The 21,574-nt window shown below is 31.9% G+C and overlaps 1 protein-coding gene across 1 annotated transcript; it reads right to left on the bottom strand.

The window, feature by feature from the left end:
- Window positions 1–4,997: 4,997 nt before the first annotated feature.
- On the bottom strand, window positions 4,998–16,972 carry LOC132759850 (uncharacterized). Its single transcript, XM_060751709.1, has 9 exons — window positions 16,594–16,972; window positions 16,077–16,240; window positions 15,647–15,801; window positions 14,473–14,597; window positions 13,916–14,031; window positions 9,560–9,698; window positions 6,857–6,999; window positions 6,377–6,539; window positions 4,998–5,080 (listed from the first exon to the last, which is right to left on the bottom strand). The coding sequence occupies exons 1-9, from the start codon at window positions 16,682–16,684 to the stop codon at window positions 4,998–5,000; spliced, it is 1,179 nt and encodes a 392-aa protein (XP_060607692.1). The 5' UTR covers window positions 16,685–16,972.
- Window positions 16,973–21,574: the final 4,602 nt, after the last annotated feature.

The raw sequence follows: 21,574 nt of genomic DNA, 5'->3' as shown, positions 1-21,574 counted from the left end.
TGTAACTGTTACAGTTGATTGTGTTTGTTTGTGTATGTTTGTATTATTAAATGAAATTGTAAATTTAAATAAATGATTTGATTTCTTTGAAAACAGATTGCATTTAGATTAACATATGAGTTTGTATCTTCCACAAAGCTCCTCTTAATATGTCCATTTTTAATAAAATTATATCTTAAAAAAATAGAGAGAGATAGATAAGGAGTACGTCCACAACTTTCATGTCGTTTTGAATTAAAGAATATAACTTGAAAATATTGTATATTATTATTTATAATATTAACGTGTTATAAAAATGACATTAACACGAGAATTATAGAATATATGCTATTTTACTGTTCAAAATATAATCGCTCTTTATGATGGACATGCATAACTTAACAAAGAAATGCCATCGAAAATACACCTGCCATGACTCATAAATAATTTCCATTATGAATTTATTATATGGTTAGTTTATTAAATTCAATATTTTTCTTCCCGAAGATTTTATACTCGACAAAAGAATGTTCAATGTATGAATGATACTACTGAAATGTGTTATTGCGTCAGTAATTATAACATTAAAGGGAGATAATGGTTTGTTTACATTTGGCTTTAACAAATTTTAGAACATACACAATTAACAAAAAGTATAAAGAGAAGCATAACAAACAATTTCGAGATTACTTGAACTTTAAAAGCACACGTGGAATTTTTAGCTAAATTCACTAAACAGTAAGAATCGTATATTTTGGATGAAACTATTTTAACTAATTTTAAACTATTGTAAAGAAGTAGCATATTCGTGTAGAATTCGATGTATGCTCAAAGTAGTGCATGCACATAATTATGGTAAACATCTAGCATACTGGTTAATAGTCAAATGTTAATAATATGGTTAAACTGTGCTTAACAAACAGTGCCAAAGAATTACCTTAATCCTTCAAAATACTCACAACCATATGATATACAAAATTAAAAGTTTTAGTCTTGTAATTTCATTTTTGAATGTGTTGTCATAATATTTTCGGGGTAAACTGTTCAGACACTGGAAAATAGGCGAACCGATAATTTTTCGCATTTGACATTTCCTTCCAACAAGGTGTATTTTAAGTCTAGGAAGGGGCAAGATCTAGCGAATAAGGAAGGTGACGAAGCTCGACAACCGTTTCCTGTTTCAAATATTCTCGTACAATGACAGCTTAGTGTGACGAAGCATTGTTATCGAGCAATCTGACACCAAAGAGACCAGTTGCTGCTAGACGGTTTTTGAAATATTTTATGAAGGACCTTGCCTTTGAAAAGCTTGGCATTTATAGTTGTACCCTTTGGTACGGCAATTGAACAGCAGGACCTTGATTGGAAATGACAATTACATGCATGACGCTTTTGACGCTCATGGTGCTTTTTGCTATGCAATGTCTTTGATCTCCTTTGGTTGCCAAAGTTTTGCTATGTATATTTCTCCTTAGCTCATAAAAGTGAACCAACATTTTATCGCCAGTGATGATGTTTGCGAAAGATTGATTGTTGTAAAAGGTAAAGAGAAAGTTCCTCTTTTATTATAGATAATAGTGTCACCCCTACTGAAATGGCCAGCCATTTCTGATTTATGAGACACCTTTTGCTTGCATATCATGTACCTCACAACTCTTACCACTATGCCAGGCGCCAGGCGGATAGAAATCGGTAACCATTCATTAAAACTACCTCGAAGCTCACGAAGCGGCCATTTTGGTACGAGTCCTTCGAGAAACATTATCCTTCCATTAACACTCTCTGGGGGGCTTGAACCTTCGACCTCCCGATTTGAAGGCGGACGCTTTAACCTTTTGTATTTAGGGATCTGTTTCAACAATTGTTTGGAGATTCTAATCCGAGCAAATATTTGCTATTTTGTTACGAAATGGGGCTTCTATATGGCACTTATCCTTCTCACTTTTTAATCACACCTGAGAAGGTATGAGCGGCTCCTGCAGAGATACCAACGCATTTAGCTGTATTATAACCTAGTTGTAAATCTTGCATCAGAAGCAATCAAATCAATTACTTTTTCAACCATTATTTGCGAAGTTGCAGTTTTCGGACGGCGTGCATGAGGTGCATCTTTTACTTTATCCACACCACTTTTAAATTTCATAACCATCGTGTGACATATGAAAAAGAAAGTTCATTGTTCCCAATTATTCCCATGAATCCGACATATTTCATAAAATGTGTCTACATGTGTCGTGTATACCAAGAATACAGCGGTTCTTGATATAGGACCGTAATTTGTCAATGAAAGGAAACCTTTTCTCAACCATTTTATTAGATTTAATATACACGAGTAGATAGCGTTAATCGAGCTAAGATCAAAGCTAGAGTGAACTGATTTACACATGTATTGTATCAATTGAGAGATTACACAACCATTGTTCGTGCAAAACGTGGTTAAAAGCGAGACATTGACCAAGTTGAATTCATAACTTGAACACGTCTCGTAAAACGGTTTAGGTTGCAGCATCACAAATATAGTAAAACGTTAGTTTCAAATATAGTAAAACGTCAGTTTGATGTTTTTTTTTTGTTGTTGTTGTTTCTACAGACAAAAAGTGTATAGATCATCCAGTAGCCATATAAATGCATGATTCTTATTTAAAATGTATCTTTAGATGAAATTTCATTTAAAAACAAAACGCCAAATACTACAAATATTAGAGTTAGTAGCGTAAAATTCACAAGGAAAATTATCAACTTGAATAGTCGGATATTTCAACTTTCATATCAATCAGTAGACCGACGGACAGACATATAGGTTTTTTTTGTTCGTTTGATTTTACATCACACCGGCACACTGTAAAGGCCATACCGTCATTTTCAAGCTTTGTGGTAGAGGTAACCCCCAGGTGCCATTTCGTGTATTATTTTAGGCAGGATCTTGCACATTAGCACAACCATCGACATTCTGTATAGATATATCAATTATGAGGTTACAGTTAATGAGCTTTGATTAAATTGTTCATGTCAATGATATACATATGTCATTTGCTGAGTAATATATATGAATTTCTTGATTTTAAAAAGTAATTGACTCATGACGCTTTTTTTAAAAGAAATGACAATACTGTGGACACATAATGAAGCAATTGTACTATTAAAACACGATATACTTGTAAGCAAACAATTATTGAAACAATTACATTTTTTTTTATTCTTCAAAGTACTTTAAAATACATCATACAATTTGAAAAAAGTAAAGCTCTAAAATGATTAAGTAAAGGTTTCAAAATGACATTCATACATTCGAAAAGCGATTCTTTATGATATTTCTTTCAATGATAACATCTCACAGGCCATGGTAATGCGATGAATGGAGAAGAAAAAAAACATAAGACAATTTATTAGGAAATTAAAAGATCCAAAAGATTAATCCATATTTTTATAAAACTGTTTCAATCATAACAACCCAAGTACATAATAAGGTGTTCTTACTAAAAGGCAACGGGGTTCATTTTGATTAATAATGTAAGACAACACAAATAATTGCAACACTATTACATCTATTTCATAACTCAAAATAGATATATTTTTGAATAAAAAAGAACATATATACGAGTACATATTTACATTTCCCCAAAACATGTTTAAATAAAATAATCAAACTAAAATGCAAACTGCATTAAGTAAGTCTGCGATTTACGATTTAACTATCAATATGGAAAAAGGCCGTACATGGTTATTTTAAACAAGATAATAACTGAAGGTACTAATACATAAATAAGAAATAATATAAACATATAAATTATATCTAAAATGTGTTCGAGTAATTTCATTCTATAGGTGAAAGCCGCGATCTACACATCAGATGTCGCTGGTCATTATGAACTGTTACCAACTCAATTTAAACACAAAGTCTAGATAAAAACACTGAATGGCTCGTTGTCCAAGTCTTTGCTTACTTAAACCGCCTCAACGGCATTTATTTTTGCGTGTGTGCTGGTCTAAATTGGTTTGGTCTAGAAAAAAAAGACATGCATTTATTAAAAAAAAAATACACGTCAAATAAAAATCATAATGTAAAATTTTATTGTCTTTAACGTTCAAGTAAGAGACGATGGACATCAGGCAAAATCAAACGTTTACATTAAAGTAGATTATGATCAAATGAAAGGAAACGCTTGCCACCTTGCATCCTTTTTTATTCTACAGGTAAAATATTTTTCTAATATTTCCTAAAATATTTATGCAAAGAAGGAAACTTCCTAAAATTTAATAAAATATAACGTTTACGAAAATTATAAAGTTGAAAGAACTGTACACACCATTATCTTTCTCAGAGACGATGATTACATTCTGAAATAGATATTATTGTAACATATAAACTATATAAAGGTAATTTAAAGCATAAACTGTGTGTACATATCCTTTGTCAAAACAAAAACAATTATTATATATGATAAATATGAGAATGAATTAAATCATTAAGATAAAACACAGCAATGCAGACGAATTTTTCTTATGCATAGTTACTGTTTATTATCATAAAAGGTACTTTCAAACTTTGTGTCTTAAATTTGAACACTTCAAACATGATGTTTTTCTTTACATTTAGCAGTGGAAAAACAGAAAAGTTTAAGACAAAAAATCAAATTGAAGACAAAACATGAAACTTCAATAACAACACGAAAATGGAAAATGTGACATTTACTAAAGAACTATTTCTTTGTCGTTTATTTGTATTAGGTAACATGAAAATATAATGCGTTGGAAAATAACTTTAACCTTACAATTTCAGTGGGTTCTATAAAATATTGAACGAAAAACCATAAATGCAGAAAATAATTACCTCTTATGATTATTAAATGACACTCGATTTTGCATCCTCGGTATTTATATAAAGTAAAAGGCTAAGATTCAATTAATATGAACAGTCGTCATATTCTTCCAAATCGATATGTATCAGAGGTTAAAATGTTTAAGTATGCTTTAAAGAACACTTTGAGGTATGATTGTGCTACATTTAAACGCTCTTATTAAACCGATGTGACATTTTCCCTCAAGCATAGAATAATTTTACTTACACGTAAATGGATCTCGGGTAAGAGCGCCTGTTCACCTGGAAAAATATGTTCATATAATAAGCCTCTTAAGAATGAAATCAATTTAAAATAAATAGAGGATATAGAGAAAATGTTATGTGTTCTATTAATACGGGTTTTATTTCCTTTGAGTGGTATGGAGATAAATGTCAGATGAGTGACAGTAGCCACTGTAAAAAAACGGTCATCAAATTTTAATCTAAGAAATGTTGGCCATTTTCATAATCTTTCGAGAAACAAAACAGGGTCAGTTATCTGTTAAGGCATCAAATATGTGCAGTTTGAAAGCAACATTTAAAGTTATATTGATAATCCCTAACGTCATGATGATTTAAATCTTACAAACATAGCAGAACTTATGGCATTTTGTTTATGTAGGCACATTATACTATAGGCATGTTTTTGTTTAATTGTACGGGTGTACCATTTGATCTAGGTCAAATGAAGCCAAAACAAATGATTTCGGCTTACTTTGGGTGTAACAAACTTATATCAACACCAGATATAAAAACTAAATCACCCCCTGAAGCTAAAAATTATAATTAAGTCACTTTATTTTATTAGGTCGCCTGTTACGATAACGATGTGATAAACAATTGCTGCAATTCTACTTCCTTAACCCTTAGAGTTATTTAAGAGTTATGTTCCGGACAATGTTCATGTGTTAATAGGAACAACAAATGGCAATAACTCCAAAATTAGGCATGGCAGAGTTATGGTTCTTGTGCAGGGCACATTTACCCATTGAGATCTATCTATCTACAAAGTTTCATGTTCATATCTCTTATAGTTTTTGAGTTATACCCCGTATAATATTTTTCTAAAATCGGAGATAATTCAAATACATGGTAATACACAGTTATGGTTCTTTGACACTGCACTCCGCCTCAATGCCCGCTACCACTGTGTGTAGTTTAAACAAATTATCTCTATGGGATTTCAAGTTATGCTCCGGACAAGACAAAGGACGGACAGACGTTCTAACAGGAGAGTAATTACTCGTATGTGGCTACTCTATTGTTCTCTCTATTTTTCTTTTTAGCCACACAAAAGAAAATAGCCACATAAAAGCATTACGGAATGAATGACATCAAAGAGAAAGAACAGTTACCTATTGTCCCTCTAGCCACATAATTACTCTCCTGTGAGTGCGGACGAACAGAAGTACGGACGGTCAGACGGACAGAAGGACAAGGCAGCAACTATATGCTCTCCCTTTGGGGAGCATAAAACAAATCAAACAAGTCAAACAAATTCAAAACATGAAATGGTTGATGTTTTAAGCACATAAATTATAATCATAAAAGACATACATGGTGCAGTTAATTCAATTACGCCTGGAGGTTCAAGCCTAACCGCATGATAAAAAGCGTACACCTTTATACAGTAAGAGCAGCCGGGAGAGAGTTCCAGTTTAAATTGTTTAGAATTGGTTTTATCTCTGAACCTGTTGCCTGCTTGCACATGTTGGTTCCCCTGGAATATTATTTTAAGTAGGCGTCAATATTTGTCCTTACAGTTGCTATATAAAAGTATTTTATAAACCAAGAAAGTGAAAAAGACAGATTGGCGAACCAGCAACTCAATTAGCCATTGACGTAATTAAAACAACAAGATAAGTTTTAATCAAATTGATCAACTCGTACATTTATCTTTCATTCTTTATTGTATTCTGCAATGATTTTAATCCTTAATACTAATGATAAGACCACAGGTGTTCAACTGTGGATAAGACCATGCCTGAACATTTGTTCAAATGATAACTTTGTTACTAAAAACAGAAAAATACCCACCGGGTCACATATGATTTCGAAAACGAGGTGGTCTGATTCGTTCCAGGTTTTTGGTGGATCAAAGTCTTTAAGTTCCCATTTTATGTTGCATTCTACACATGAAATTCCTGGCTCATACCAAACATCTTCTATGCTCACTTTTACTTTTGAAATACAAAGAATTCATAATCATTTCTAAAATTTGAAAAGTCTTATTGAAAGCGCCAATGCGCTATATATCTTTTTTTACAATTTTATAATTATTATTAACTAAATAAAACGTGGCAAGCACAAATGAAATAAAACTATTTCATAGTTTTTATTAAACTTATTAATCAAGAACATATCTCTATCCCTAATTATCACAATTACCAAAAAAATGACAGGACAGATTATAAGAAAATATGAATACTAGAGGCATTTTATAGTACAAGTGGTATCTTGAGTGTTTTAACCTAGTTTGGGTAGACTGAAGACGATGAGGGTGGAAACCAAGAAAAAATGGCATTGACCTTCCAAAGGTCAAAATAGGTGATAAAAACTGTGAAACAATATGGTGCGATTTTTTTTTATCAAAATCAAATTAGTATTCAATATTTTTAAAGTTTAACCAATTATGCAATAAATGTTAACACATTTCTAGTAATATAAGGTTAATACGTAAAAATCAGCTCGAGGCCATAAAGGTCATATAAATTTTCATTTCACAAACCATGATTATTATTATCCTTTAAGATAAATCTAGATCTCGTTATTTAAACTAATATCTTATTTAAGTGTCTTCAGAATGAATTTGATACTGACGCTTGAAAGAACTTTACTGTGTTATGCAACGAAGCTCTTAATATGGTTTCATATGTATATTTCTTGTCGCACTCATGAATTGAGTGCCCATTTGTGTATATGTACACATGGCAGAATTTGTCACAGTGAGAAGCATTTGCTTTGATAAATTGTTTAGTCTTTAAAATGTTGTTTTCTGATTCAACAATATAGCAAGCAGCTAAATGTATGTTTACTCGTGGTAATTTTGGTATTTCCGTGGCACAAATCATGTCGACCTCGCAATTTTTCACGTTTGATATTCATTGTAAATGAAGATAAATGACTCAATATTTTTAACAGTTACTGAAAGATATAAATTATATCTATTGTGCTATGTTTGCACGTTTAAGTATGAAAATATGTCTTTGCATGAAACAAATGCGAGAGAAAAAATATGTTGACCTTGTCGGGTAAATTCGCTACCGCCACGATGAGTTATCTACTTGTACATGTTTATATAGTAAACGGGTGCAGGATAGAAATTTTGTTATTGGTGATCACGGGGCGATTATGATAAATGTGCCGAATACCTGTGAGATTAAATACTGTTTCTGTTAATTTTGAGTGTTTGGGTGACTTAGGTTCTGCCTTTCCTGGTTAGCGATAGTGGACTTGTGGTAATGGCAGTAATAGGAAGGGCTTTGTCCCAGTAGGTAATGGTAAGGGACGAATAGTTTAAGGGAGGCTCAGGCTGTGACCATTTAGTAATGTTGGGATTAAGGAGTCCGGATAACTGAAAGAAATACGGTGCCTGTATTATATACGTTATTGTACCTAGTTGTGTAATGGATCGATTCCAGTAGAAACAAATCAGTCAGATTTAACACGAAAACAAATTTAATCTTTATACATCATAGTAACACAGTTTTTCCCTAATGTTGTTGCCTATGGGTCAATAAATGGTAGATGTGTAGATGCTTATTTAGATGAAGCAGGAGTCTCAAAGCTCAAGACAAAGTCTCATACAATGACATCATACTCATTTAGGGTTGTCCGACAGTAATAAGAAAACCTTTAGTGGAGCAAAATAAAATCTAAACTGCAGTTTTCCCTCTTTTCTGGGATTGTGTTATCAATTTCTTTAAGGTATATGAGTAATTTTGGTTTTGAAATTTTCAAAGGACATTATCAGTAATTACCTTATATTTCCTGATTTTTATGACGCAATGGGCCAATCGCATTTGGCAGCTCTGATGAGTAAGAGTAAACTATTTAGAAAATTCTCAGGTGGTTAGTCAAGTTTAAAAACTTTGTTGGAAGAAATACTGGCATACAGTGTCGTGCAAATACAAGTAGGAATCTGAGTAATAACTCTACATGTTGGCATGGTGTGCCAGATAAAATACTTGAAAGCTCTATCTAGCAGATAAGGCAGGGAAGAGTGTAGTGGTCGCTGCGTAAACCCTAAATATAGTAAATGTTTAAAGGAGTATGAACTTTCTAGAATTCCATCTTTTTGCATTCTAGTCTCTTATGTTTTAATGCCTTAAAATATGCAGTATTATCTTAAAAATTACTCCCCCTTATATTGGCCCATAAAAAATGTCCGTTATCTTGGATTCTTTCGGCCATATTGTTTACTTTTTTAAATTCTGTGTTGGTGTCAAATTGGTTTTTACCTAAACATATGTTGTGACAAATTTCAGGCTTTTCCTGCCTTTAAAAGTTTTATTTGATATATCATTCATATAATTATGATAAAGGCATTTGGTAGCCATTTTAGTGGTTAATTTAAAAGGCCATTTCAATAGTCAAAATCAAGTTTTTCAGTTTTGTATCGGATTCAGCATACCCTAAATCGGAAAAATATACCAAGATACCACTTGTACTAAAAAATGCTTCTAGCACCTTATAGAAGGCTAAATTCTCAAAATGAGTCCTGTTTAAAATATCACTTACAAGGCGGTGTCGATACATTCGCTACTAAGGGAGGACTCTTTATCTCATTGAGGATGGTAAATATTTTAATTTCATATTTTTGACCGGGAACGAGATCCGTTATCCTGCTCGATGCTTTATTGGTGTTCTCACATTTATACTGTATATAGAAATATGACAATTACATGAATGTTATTAGGTTTACATGTAGATATTTTATTGTTTCAGGAGTATAAAAGAACCATGTTTTTGAAATATTAGTATACACTAGTAGACAAAGATGAAAAAGACACTGAATGCATTTGATTGAACATATGCACACTATGACAAATAAGTTAGTACGACGATGATATGCGTGATGATGACGCTTTGAATGATTGGTTTTATCATTTCTGTCTCAATTAACTGTTTACAATTATCTACAAAATCAAAATGTTTTCATATTTATAAAATATATTGATATCATATTTAATAATGTTATAAATATAAAGCTATAAGAATAATATAAATCGGCTGCAGTAAATATCCAGAAGCCTTCTTATATTTTAAGATTATCTTGCCACAACACGCGGGAAAATTAAACTTATCCGTGTACATGTGTTTATTATCGTTTGTTATATCTGTCATCGCGGTTACGACCGACTTGTTTATCAAATCGTTTAGGTAGCACGCCACAGATATGTACGCATTTCTTTGATATAGTGACTATTCTGGATTTAAATGACTGGTTGTCTTTAAAATGCATTTTCAGCATAAAATTTGGTTTTGTGACATCTTATATGATCACAGGTTAATTCGAATACATGGCCAGAAATCCCATGCTGTTGACTGTAGATGTCAAGGCTGCATTTCATTTAAACAGAATGCTCGGTAAAAACAAGTCATTTTACAGAAGGGGGTACAAACTTTAAGCAGTATCAAAAGATCTGCAAGGTCAAGCACCTGTTTCTTTGTGATATTTTGCATGTATAGGGAATTGCTAAAGCAGAAACAGTGATACTTTAGCATGTACATCTGTAGGTATTTTTTGCTAGAGGGACGATTTTGTTTTGTTTTGGGTTCCGCACCACAGTAGATTTTGGGCTTCAACGGAATGAATTGCAATATTTTTGATTGCCTGACTTGAAGATTGCATATATTCATTGTATATTTTCAATTTTATGTCATATATGTTCTCAACAAAATGTGTTTTCCCAGGTTGTGTAGTTTGGGATCAGAATTATCGTTGACGTATTGCTTGTACGATGACGTTGACGGCAGGAACTGGAAATTTACTGTGGAGTGCTGTGGTTTTAACTATTTCCTTTCTTTCCCTATACCTATATTTACTATCCTCCTCTTAGACTTTATCTTCTTTTGAAATCATCTTTAGAAAATAGGATGCTTAAGTTCTTCAATGGTTACTATTTTATAATAGAGGGTCCGTTTGCAGAGTTGGCACGAAATTTCTAATTTGTTTCCATGTTTGGAGGCGCTGTGCTTAATTTTTTTTATTACTTTTTCGCCAATAATTATAAGTAAGTTTCGTCTAATATGTACCACTGAGTTGTTGCAAGGTTGAATTTCTTTTTTAATTATTTAATTCTGTTTCATTTAAATAAATAAAAAGAATAAGAGACTGAAGCTGGCATCATTTACAATTTGACATGTGTTTTTAAATCTTTACATGTTGCATTGAATTAAACGAATAAAACAGAGTGTTTCAAGCTCCGAGTTCTATGTAAAGTAATTGTAAACATATATTCTGTTTATTGTGCTGTCTGCTGGTAGTAAATATCAAAATATAAAATCTGCAGAAAACATCAAATTTTATTTCTTCCACAACACATCAAACAACCGTTTTGTTACCTTATTAAGTTTTTAGGGATTATTTTGCATTTCTGTGCATGTGTACTGGTATTAACTGGATCCTTCAAGTTTGTCTATATGTCTGTCTGTATAACAATCTATTATCTGGTGAACGGGCGTATAAAAAGTAATTCTTAAGTAAATCTAACTATGAATTTTGTGTTGGAATCACTTACATGATAGTACCCAAAACGTGATTTGAAATTTTTAACAAATGAAAGAAAATAATTAGAACTTTATTTGAACAAACTTAATAAAAATAATACAAATACCCATACATAAGCCAGTTGTGGAAAGTATCATTTTAGAATTTTTCTTTATCAAATTTAAAGTAGAACAGCAGGATGTAGGAGATCTAAATTTATTTCCCGTGAAGTACATATTTAGTATTGAATACGTAATAGTTATAGAATATATGGCTGGTATTAGCGCATGGGGCGACAACAAGGGTCAATCATAGAAAATTGATCGAGACGGAACGTCGAGATTAATTTGCATGATTGACCCTTTTGTCGCCTTATGCCGGTGAAGTCCGAGTGTTAATTCTGTTACTGTTTTACCGCATGACCATCACGACTTTTTCTGGAAATTTGCGCTCTCTCGTACGTAATATTTGCTTTATTCAAACATATAAATATTTTAAGAAATACCCACAGAAATACACCTATTAGATGCCGTTGAAGGAACTGGACATAAATAACCATTTGACGAGGTATGTTGATGCATTTTTCTTTTTTCTTTTCAGCTCATCTTCAAAATATAATCAAGGAAATATTGTCGATAAGAATCCCGGTGTATATTTCGAGGTATATCTTGTACGCGTATTTTCTAAAACTAACGACAATGTAGTGATTTTTTCTGAACACTACTTCCATGTATTAATAATAAAGCTATTTAGAATATTATGTTCATACTTGTAGTGATTTCCTAAGTTGCTTACTGGTCAGAATCTCCTGTAAAACGAAGGCATTGTTAAAAGCAAAGCAAAAAATAAAATAAAAAGTAAATAAATAAGAAAATAAAGTAATGAATAATTTGATCATTGTTTCAGATTTGTCGTCGAGGTCAGGATGCAGAAAATGGCACTTTCCACTTGAGTCAACATCTTTATAATAACTGCATTTTTAAGTTTTGAAAAAATAAAGATCGAGATGATATGTAATTTGTCAACTGTGTAATGTTTTGTTTTGCTCTTTTTCAGGTATACTCACCTTTATTACTTGAAATAAAATAATAAACTGGGCACGCACGAGAAAGTGTACTGATACCTCTTAGAGCACCCCAAAGTTTTCCAATACTGAAATTTAGAGAACGCCGACCTTCAAAGGAAAGTTGTGGCGGTCATGCGGTGAGTACTGTACACTCTTTGATTGTGCAGAATGTCACAATGGTAAGTGTCGAACAGATGGCCACGTGACCGGTTATTACAATTTCTTTAACCTGGGCTGTTTTTGAACCACAAAGAAAGTTACGATACTCCAAATTAAAGTATTTTTTATCAGTTCTGTTAAATTCAATATGTGACATTAAAGCATGTATTAACCTACAATTGTACTTTAACTGCTCAACATTTTTCAATGTAATTAAACATTTGCATCACATTCAATCTAGATACATTATTAAATTAGGTTAACTAAACTAAATAAATCTTCATGAACATAATCATATTTTTTAACTTTTCAGAACAATAATTAATTCGTAGCTGATGATTTTGCAGATTTGTATACTTTTTCACCGAGCTAACTTACACGCATGCATTATATTTAAATTTTTGAGATCGTTTTTATTTGACATATATTTCAAGATGAATCAAATATATCTCTTTCTTGCCAAATGACGAATTTCGACATTTTTACACTGATTTTCTCAATGAAAGTCAACACGGTCGCGGGGGGGGGGGGGGTACAAAGTATTGCTAATCTTTTCCAATTTTTATAGCACCTTGGCCACAACGATTATTTTTCCGTTTTTGTTAAGGGATATACTTTTAAATATATTATGATACTTTGGACTGTCAGCTTTGTTTATGAATGTCAAGTACATTACTAGTGATTTTTTCTGCCCTACATGTCCTAAACAGATTGCGCATGCGCTAGAAAATGCTTCATCCGGCCAGGTTTGCATAACAATGGGCTTCGTCGTAAAAAGTATTCAAATATTTGTGAGTTTGTGCAATTAAAGCAAATATTTGTGAGTTTGTGCAATTAAAGCGAATACTTAAAATGTTGAATTTTATTAGTTGATACATAAATGTTAAATGTAGGAAACTCGCGTCACTTGTGTGTTTGCAAGCGTGATGTGAACACTTCTGATGTTTACATGGGTACTTTTTAAGCAGATGTCTGTATTTTTCTAGCTATTCTGTTTTTCCTTTAAAACAAAAACAAATTATGTTTTTGCCTAGAGAAAAAGATAAAAATCATTGCGGTAACATTATAGTACATATGTCAAAAACACTTACCAATAGATAAATAAACAGTGAAAGCAACAATAACTATTTTAAGTTTTATAAAAAAAAATATGATTTACCTCACCGTAAGTGACTAGATATTCCAATTTATCCTTGTCGTTGGTATGTTTTGGTTTCGTCCATTGTAAAGCAATCTCTGTTGACTTTGCAGCAGCTTTTAAATTAGTCGGTTTATCTGCTCGTAATAAAATATTTTAGTGAAAATATAGTTTGAACGTTTAGGTTTAATCGCCTAAACTGGTGAAATGATACTGGATGATCAGTGACAGTACCAAAATACCTGTTTTTATCAAGTCAGAGGAACGGAAACTTGACTTTCCTTTCTGAAAATTATTACTTTTTATCTTTTAAAAGAATGCATTAGTAAGCAATATATTTATTTAGTATAGTTGCCAGTCTTATAGTTACTATAATTTGTTTTGCATCAAAATATATTGAATTCAGGGTAGATATCTGACTTAACTGATCTGATCAATCGTATATATATCTTTATGGTCCCCCTCCTTTTCGAAGAAAAAAGGGGAATATAGAAGTTGTACCTATTTTCTAAGCATATTTGGAAAACCGTTTCTTCCGGAGTATATTGCCGAATCATTCTAAATAAATGGTGACGAACAATCTATATGTGGCATCTCTACGGCAACTAAACTTGACCGTAGACGGTTGATATATTCTGAAGCATCTACTTTAGCAGGAAGTGATGCTTCAGGTATCTTCGCCTGCTTACGTTCATTCCGAACACTGTTTGCATAGTGTTTTTTTTATGTTACAACAATGAAAAACGTGTATGCAAACAGTAGTGTAACAGCGAAAAGTAACATGCATCAGGACAAACAAATCTGAAGTAAAAATGCCTTTTGTTTTGCATATTAGAACTTTGTAACAGGCTTTAAAAAGGGATACAAATGCTGAAAAAAAAACACCCAAAAAACAGCTTCTACACTTAACGTCTGCTGATTATGGGCGTGATTGCGTGAAAAATAATAAGAAATTTGAAAATTTACAACAATTTTTTTCTGATCATATAATAACACAGTTAGCACATGAATCTATTTGCGTATATCTTTACTTCTCCCTTATGTTTAATTCACCTCGGCATTCGGCCTCGATGTATTATACATTAGGGAAGTCAATAACTCATCATCATATAATAATTGATTCATAGTTGTCAGTAGAATTGTACACATGTTTGCTATCGGATGACACAATAAAACGCTCATGATTTTATTATGAGTTACTTCCTAAACAATTCTAACAGTAATATGAAATAAATGTCACTGTACATGAACATACTTAACGATTTTGATATAGGCACTGATAATAAACGAAACTCATTTCTTTACTCAAACAATTTCAATGTAAGACGAAACAACATAAAGAACATTCATGTTGAACCTCTCTATTTGCTATTTACTATTAATTCTGGACGTTTGTAACTTCACTTTTTATTGGATTATCGTAACGTTTATAGTTTTATATACACATCTGCTGTCAACTTTCTAAGAAATCTTACTTTTTTCTCAAAAGAACGGAAGTTGCTGTATTATAAATTTGTTATAAATATTACGGACATGTTATATGACCTAGCGGCTTGGGTTATATTTCCAAACAGCCGTTTATATAGGACCATATTACCTGTAAAACTATTTATAACTAATATTATACTAATTTGAATTTTAAGTATTTTGATTTAAATGAAAATTTAAAAATAAAAATTATATAACAATAAAAGTGATACGATTTAAAAATCAGCAGACTTTAAGTGCAAATAAATCATAAACATAAAGTACGTACATGGTATTGTGAGTTCCATCATGGCAGGTTCAAATGTAACCGGGTGGTAAACAGGGTAAACATATACAGAGTAGGAACGACCTGGATATAGTTTCGGTATAGTATAGCTTGAAACTCTTATCGTTTCCTTTGTATGGACCACTTGTCCCTCCTGAAAAATTATGTTACATACGACCGTGTAAGTATTTGTCTTGACAGCTGTTATATAGTTGTTATTTTAACAGAAGAAGAAAGAGAATGAACGAATACTCAATAATTTCATATGGGATTAACGTTAGTAAATACATTTATATCTGAATAAATCAAATTTACATAAAAAATATTCATTCAATCACTACATATCTTATTAATTTTTCTTACACTTTTCTTTAAAAAAACCGTCTTTATTTCAAAATCAAACATTTTGATATCACAAAATATACCTACTGAATAACATATAACATTAAAATATAAATTGTTTGATTCGTTTAAGTGTCCTGGTATATCATCATCGTGCTCTGGTATAACAACGTCTTCAATAGTCCACTTTATGTTGCATTCTACACATGACTCTCCTGGCTGAGAGCAAACATCTCTCAGGCTCACTTTCACTATTACATTTGAAATAAGAACAGATAAAAAAGGTTTTAGTAACATTTTTTATCTAGTTGGAATGTATCTGTGAAATTAATTTCTCAATATGTTTATAGTTATATTAGATAAAGAAAGTGAAGATAATTATTAATGAAAACAATTAGAACAAATGCTAGCTGGTGTCTCATTTGCCTTTCGGATGCTCGATTAGTCTGTCCGTGTTTATAAACCAAGAAAATGAAAACACTTTGTTTGTTTGAGAATTTATTACGGATTTATTTCTTATTGTAAAGTTAAAAAATCCGTCTCAAAGGGCGCTGCCTAAAATGCTAAAATAATAACTCAAAACAAAAACGAAATTATGTCTTACAATCCGTTGTTGTAATTTTCTTTGCAAACAGAAGACAGTTCTTTTTATTGTCTATGGCAAATACTTCAATTTTATACGTCGTACGAGGCATGAGATTTGTTATCGTACTTTCGGTTTGGTCCGTGTTTTCTTTCTCAAACTGAAAAAAATATTCTGTACTCTCAACGTTTTTATATTGTAGAGTTACCCTTAATTGGATTATATTATATTAAAATGAGTAGATAGTATCAAGAAACGTGCCAAAAGGACACTAAAATACCCTCACTTCATTTATTTGTCCCAATGACATCTACTCAATGCAAATTTTTTAATATTCAAGAGTTAAACTAGTAAGCCATTCTATCTTACTCAAATCTATCTCATTAAAATCATAAATTTGTTAAAGGATTTCACCCTACCTTTCATTGAGACTTTTTGCTATGACCTAATATTCTCAAATCAATAAGTGTGAAATACTGGCCATAGTATTTGTCAGTACAAAACTTCACAACTTGAAAACACTGTGAAGAGACCTCAGACTTAAAATCTCACAAGGTCAGTAGAAGTCAGCTTTTGGTCATAAGCAAGGTTCAAACAATTTTTCAAACAACAAATTAAAAAATATATATATTCTCTAGTTATTTATAAAATGCCAATTTTATACAAATTTCTGCTTTGACTTGACTTTTGACCTAAATGGCAATAATCCTGCCAAGTTCAATAAACTAAGCCTTACTCCGTATTAATCATTTTGTTATTGATCGGATTTAAGTTTTACATTTATTGTCACTCGAAACGCGAAGGTCGAAATAACGAAATGACGGAAGATTTCCGTGTTGTTGTGCTTTCGTCCAGAACTGCGAAAGTCAAAGTAACGACAATGACATTGTTTCGGGTTTCGCCTTTCGGTATGCATGCGCAGAACGGTAAACATTAATGATCGACCAAACTTCTATCTAGCAGAGTCGGGTAAAATAAAAAGTTCCAGTACACGGAATCCGGAACACAGGATATTATCCGCCTTACGCTGGATAGTTTCCTACCTGTAACTATTTGACTTGAAAACCTTCAATGCCTTTGAACAATGCAATATTACACTCTCAGTAGTCGGATCATTCAATAATAAATACAGTTAATGAAAATGAAGTATATAAAAAGCTCGGGAAAGTCATACAAAATTGATTTGAATATACAGGTTGTCGCACATTCCGGGAAAATAACGCCCGGTAAGTGTTGTTTATCCATCAGCTCGTGACATTGGGCATGTGACACCAGCATCGCGGCTCGGTCACGGATGGGACACGAACGCAGACTACAGGCATGCCTTACAATGTCTCTATATTGGAGCAGAAGGGCACAGAAAGAGCCAAAACGAGCGTCGTACCCCCAGCGACCACACTTTTTTCAGCCCATTTTGGCTAAATTACGGCCTCAAATCTGGGATATAAGCGGGACATTTGACACCACTTACTACCTATGGGCGTTCAGGTATGCCCATGGCCTTATAAAAACCGGAGAGATTAGGCCGCCAGCTTGTGGAAGGATATGTTTGATCTTTATGTTCGCTAGGCTAGGTTTCCACGTCAAAAGGACCACCTGGCACGTGTTGGTCAGCCCTGAGCTAATGACATAGGACATGTGACACCAGCATCGGGCTCAAACGTATGCTAAACGTACAGAGGGAAATATCGAAGAAAAATAATAAACACTGAAATTTCGAAACAACGTAAGTAACCTTCTTAATGTAATTTTGTTTCGAAAGTGAACACCTAACATCTGAGTAAACATTAGATAATTATATTTATAAATACTAATTTAAAATGCAAAAATATATGAAGTTATGTACATTAATATCAACTTAACACATCAAGATCATGTTATATATTGGGCATTTATTGAACATCATAATCTGATTGTACCAGATAAGCTGCCTTTTTAGTGTGTTATTCTTTGCGTGACTATGAACGTTAATGGTGGTCTTGTTATTTTGACGAACGTTATAAGTTCTTGTGTAAATTAAATTAAGTATGTTCTTAGGTAAAATAAACTGTTCACTTTGTACCTAGCAACTGATTTGTTATCGTTGAAAAAAAAGAACTAACAAGTTGGTATAAAGGTATAAAGTTTTAAGTTTTACCACCTCATTGCACGTGACTTGGTATTTCAATTGCAGGTTATTAATACAATCAGGTTTAGTCCACCGTACATCAATACTTGTTGACATTGCATCATATCCTTGATCATTCGGCATACCTAGTCGGAATGAAATAAAATGCAATATTGATACAATATATTACTATATTTTATGCAAGGTAAGTTATCTTAAATAGTTATTGTTGATGAATATATAAAACTATAAAAAAATAATCAAAGTATCAAGAATTTAGTTTTTGGAAATTCATAGGCACACAACTCGATATACAGAAACTCTCTAACTTTATTGAACTGTAATCCCAAAAACGAAAGATAATAGTCTTGCGCTATTAGATTTGATATTTTCAAATACAGTTACAGTCACAGGAAACATATTTTTACCTCTGTTTTATTAAAAACCTAATTATTCTTCAGAAACATAAAGTGTACTCCATGTTTGTAATTATTCGTTATGGAGATAATTTAAGTAATAGAAAGTACTTAAATAGGTTACGCTAACTATCATAGCGTACCATGTTTTCGTGTAATTACATATCTTTTTGTTGCTGAACCCTTAAAACAACATAATTTCCTGGATACACTTATCTCATAAATAGCCATTGGATCGAGATATTTCAGTGTATGATATTTTGTCTTTGTGGAATGTTTTTGCATGGTATCCGTCACTTGCCATTTTATCTGAAAGATTTTAAACAGAAATAATGTTACACATAATTAAAAAATTGTTACGGTCACTCTTAAAAATGAAACCGGATAAAAACAATTGTTCTTATTTGCTTTATAAAATAAATGGACTTTTCTTGATTGTTTCATTAATAGTTTTTTTTTGAAAATATACACCATGTTCTGTTCACCGATCATTTACACATTGATAGACATTATGCCATTTTAATTATCTCCAATGTCTTGAATGTCTTTAATATATAGTTGTCTCTGTATGAATGCAATCCATTCATAAATAACAAACTAACGAGCAAGTTTAACACTGACATTTAGAATAGTCCAAAGGGTTGTTGTATCTATTTTTTAAGGCAATCGATTAAGAAAATATGAGCATGACTAACGTTTATTTTTCGGACGGGAACAGCATCGTCACAAACAAAAATATTATAGAGAAAGCGAAATTCTTGCTTTGAATTGCTCTTCAGTTATGAGTTTAAGCACTTCTATTCAAATTTTTAAATTTACATTTTCAAGTCTATCTTTAAGGTGTTTTCGAAGAAATGCTTTCGTTAAAAAAAGTACGAAAATGACGGTTTAATGGTTTCGCATATCTCCTTGTTCCTGTTTGTTTTGTTAAAATTTAGGGAAACTATCTTGTCTTAATCTAGGCTTTTAATGTAGACAAAAATGTACATTTTTATGATCAGATTTAGCAAAGGTAGATAATACAATTTAGACAGACTAGATAATAGAGTTGACGTGATTGCATAAGTCCCATTTGTCATCTATAAACATTTTATAAGCTTCAACTCAATCATATGCTAAGTTTTTTGGATTTATTCTTTAAACCAAAAATCTGTACGATACTCACAATTTTGGCGGAACAGAATAAACATACTTGGTAACGAACGATGTTATATCCAAAAATCCTTTGACAATTTAGGCGGTCAGTCCATTCTAAATCTATTGTTGTGTCCTTTAGTTCAATCTTTGTAAATGTTGGTCGTACTGAAATATTAGATAATAAAACTGCTTTTGATATTGTCATAGTGGAACAATAATACGGGCTAGTTGTAATTTACGGGTTTATTTATTTATTTATTATCAAATAAATATAATGTTTCACCAAAATACCTTTTCTTCTGAACAATGACCAAAACAAAAGTGAAATATTAAACGTAAAAAGTATTTCGAAGGAATCAAATATTGGTAATAATTTTCATTTTATCAACATTATATTTCTCAATTTAGTCTGGAGTTCATTCTTCTTGCACTACGTGTCGCCCTTTGCATTTTTCTTACTCAATATTGACATGTTATTTGTCTTTAATACATAATTTAGAATGAAAATCAATGACGAAATAAAATGTACACTCATCTGGATTAATTGCAAAAATGCAATTTCATTTTGCCTAAGTAGAGAATAAGCATCGCTCGATTACTTATTCAACGCTCACCAAATTAACCTTAGTGAGCTGCTTGAAAGTGTGTTAAGATTAACATTCAAGATATTATTTTCATCCAATAAATCTTTGAAAACAGGAAAATTATTCCATAGAACACTTTTTCCCTTATGTTCATTTTTTGATGAATTAACGGACGTCTGAAACGACCATGGGTCAACGGAACGGACGAGGAAAAGTCAAAGTTATTCATAATCACTAACTTATTGTGTCATTATAAAAAATGCTTATTTCATATCGCACATATTTTTATGTAAAACCAGGTAGTCTCTGTGCATTTATAATGATTTCTGAGGTAATGATGGATCTAATATTGAGCTAAAAATGTTAGTAATGTGTAGCACACCCTACTTTCAATATAAAACATTTTTGAAAGAAAGCTGCTGTGTATTAAAACAAAACTGCAAATATTGGACGCTAAAAAAGAATAAAATAAGCTTTCTGAAAAATTAATTGTAAATTACAAAAATACAGACATGATTTTAAAAAAAAAATGAGATAATTGTGTTTAAGGGTTTGAGTGACAAAGAGCAACTCTTTCTGTTAAAGTGTTTCATTTTTTTGGAACAAGAGTAATAATATTATAAGCATGCTCTGTTTGAATATAATCCAGTATACCAGAAAATTTCTTAATTCTTTATATAAAGCATCCCTACTCCAACATTTGTACGTTTGAAGGGCAGGGCATAGTTTTGGTATTGAGCCTCTGACGACTGGACAAT

Source organism: Ruditapes philippinarum, unplaced genomic scaffold (assembly GCF_026571515.1).
Source record: "Ruditapes philippinarum isolate M1 unplaced genomic scaffold, ASM2657151v2 ctg4983_1_1_1_1, whole genome shotgun sequence".
Lineage (NCBI taxonomy): Eukaryota > Metazoa > Mollusca > Bivalvia > Venerida > Veneridae > Ruditapes > Ruditapes philippinarum.
This window is presented reverse-complemented; position numbering and strand designations above follow the sequence as displayed.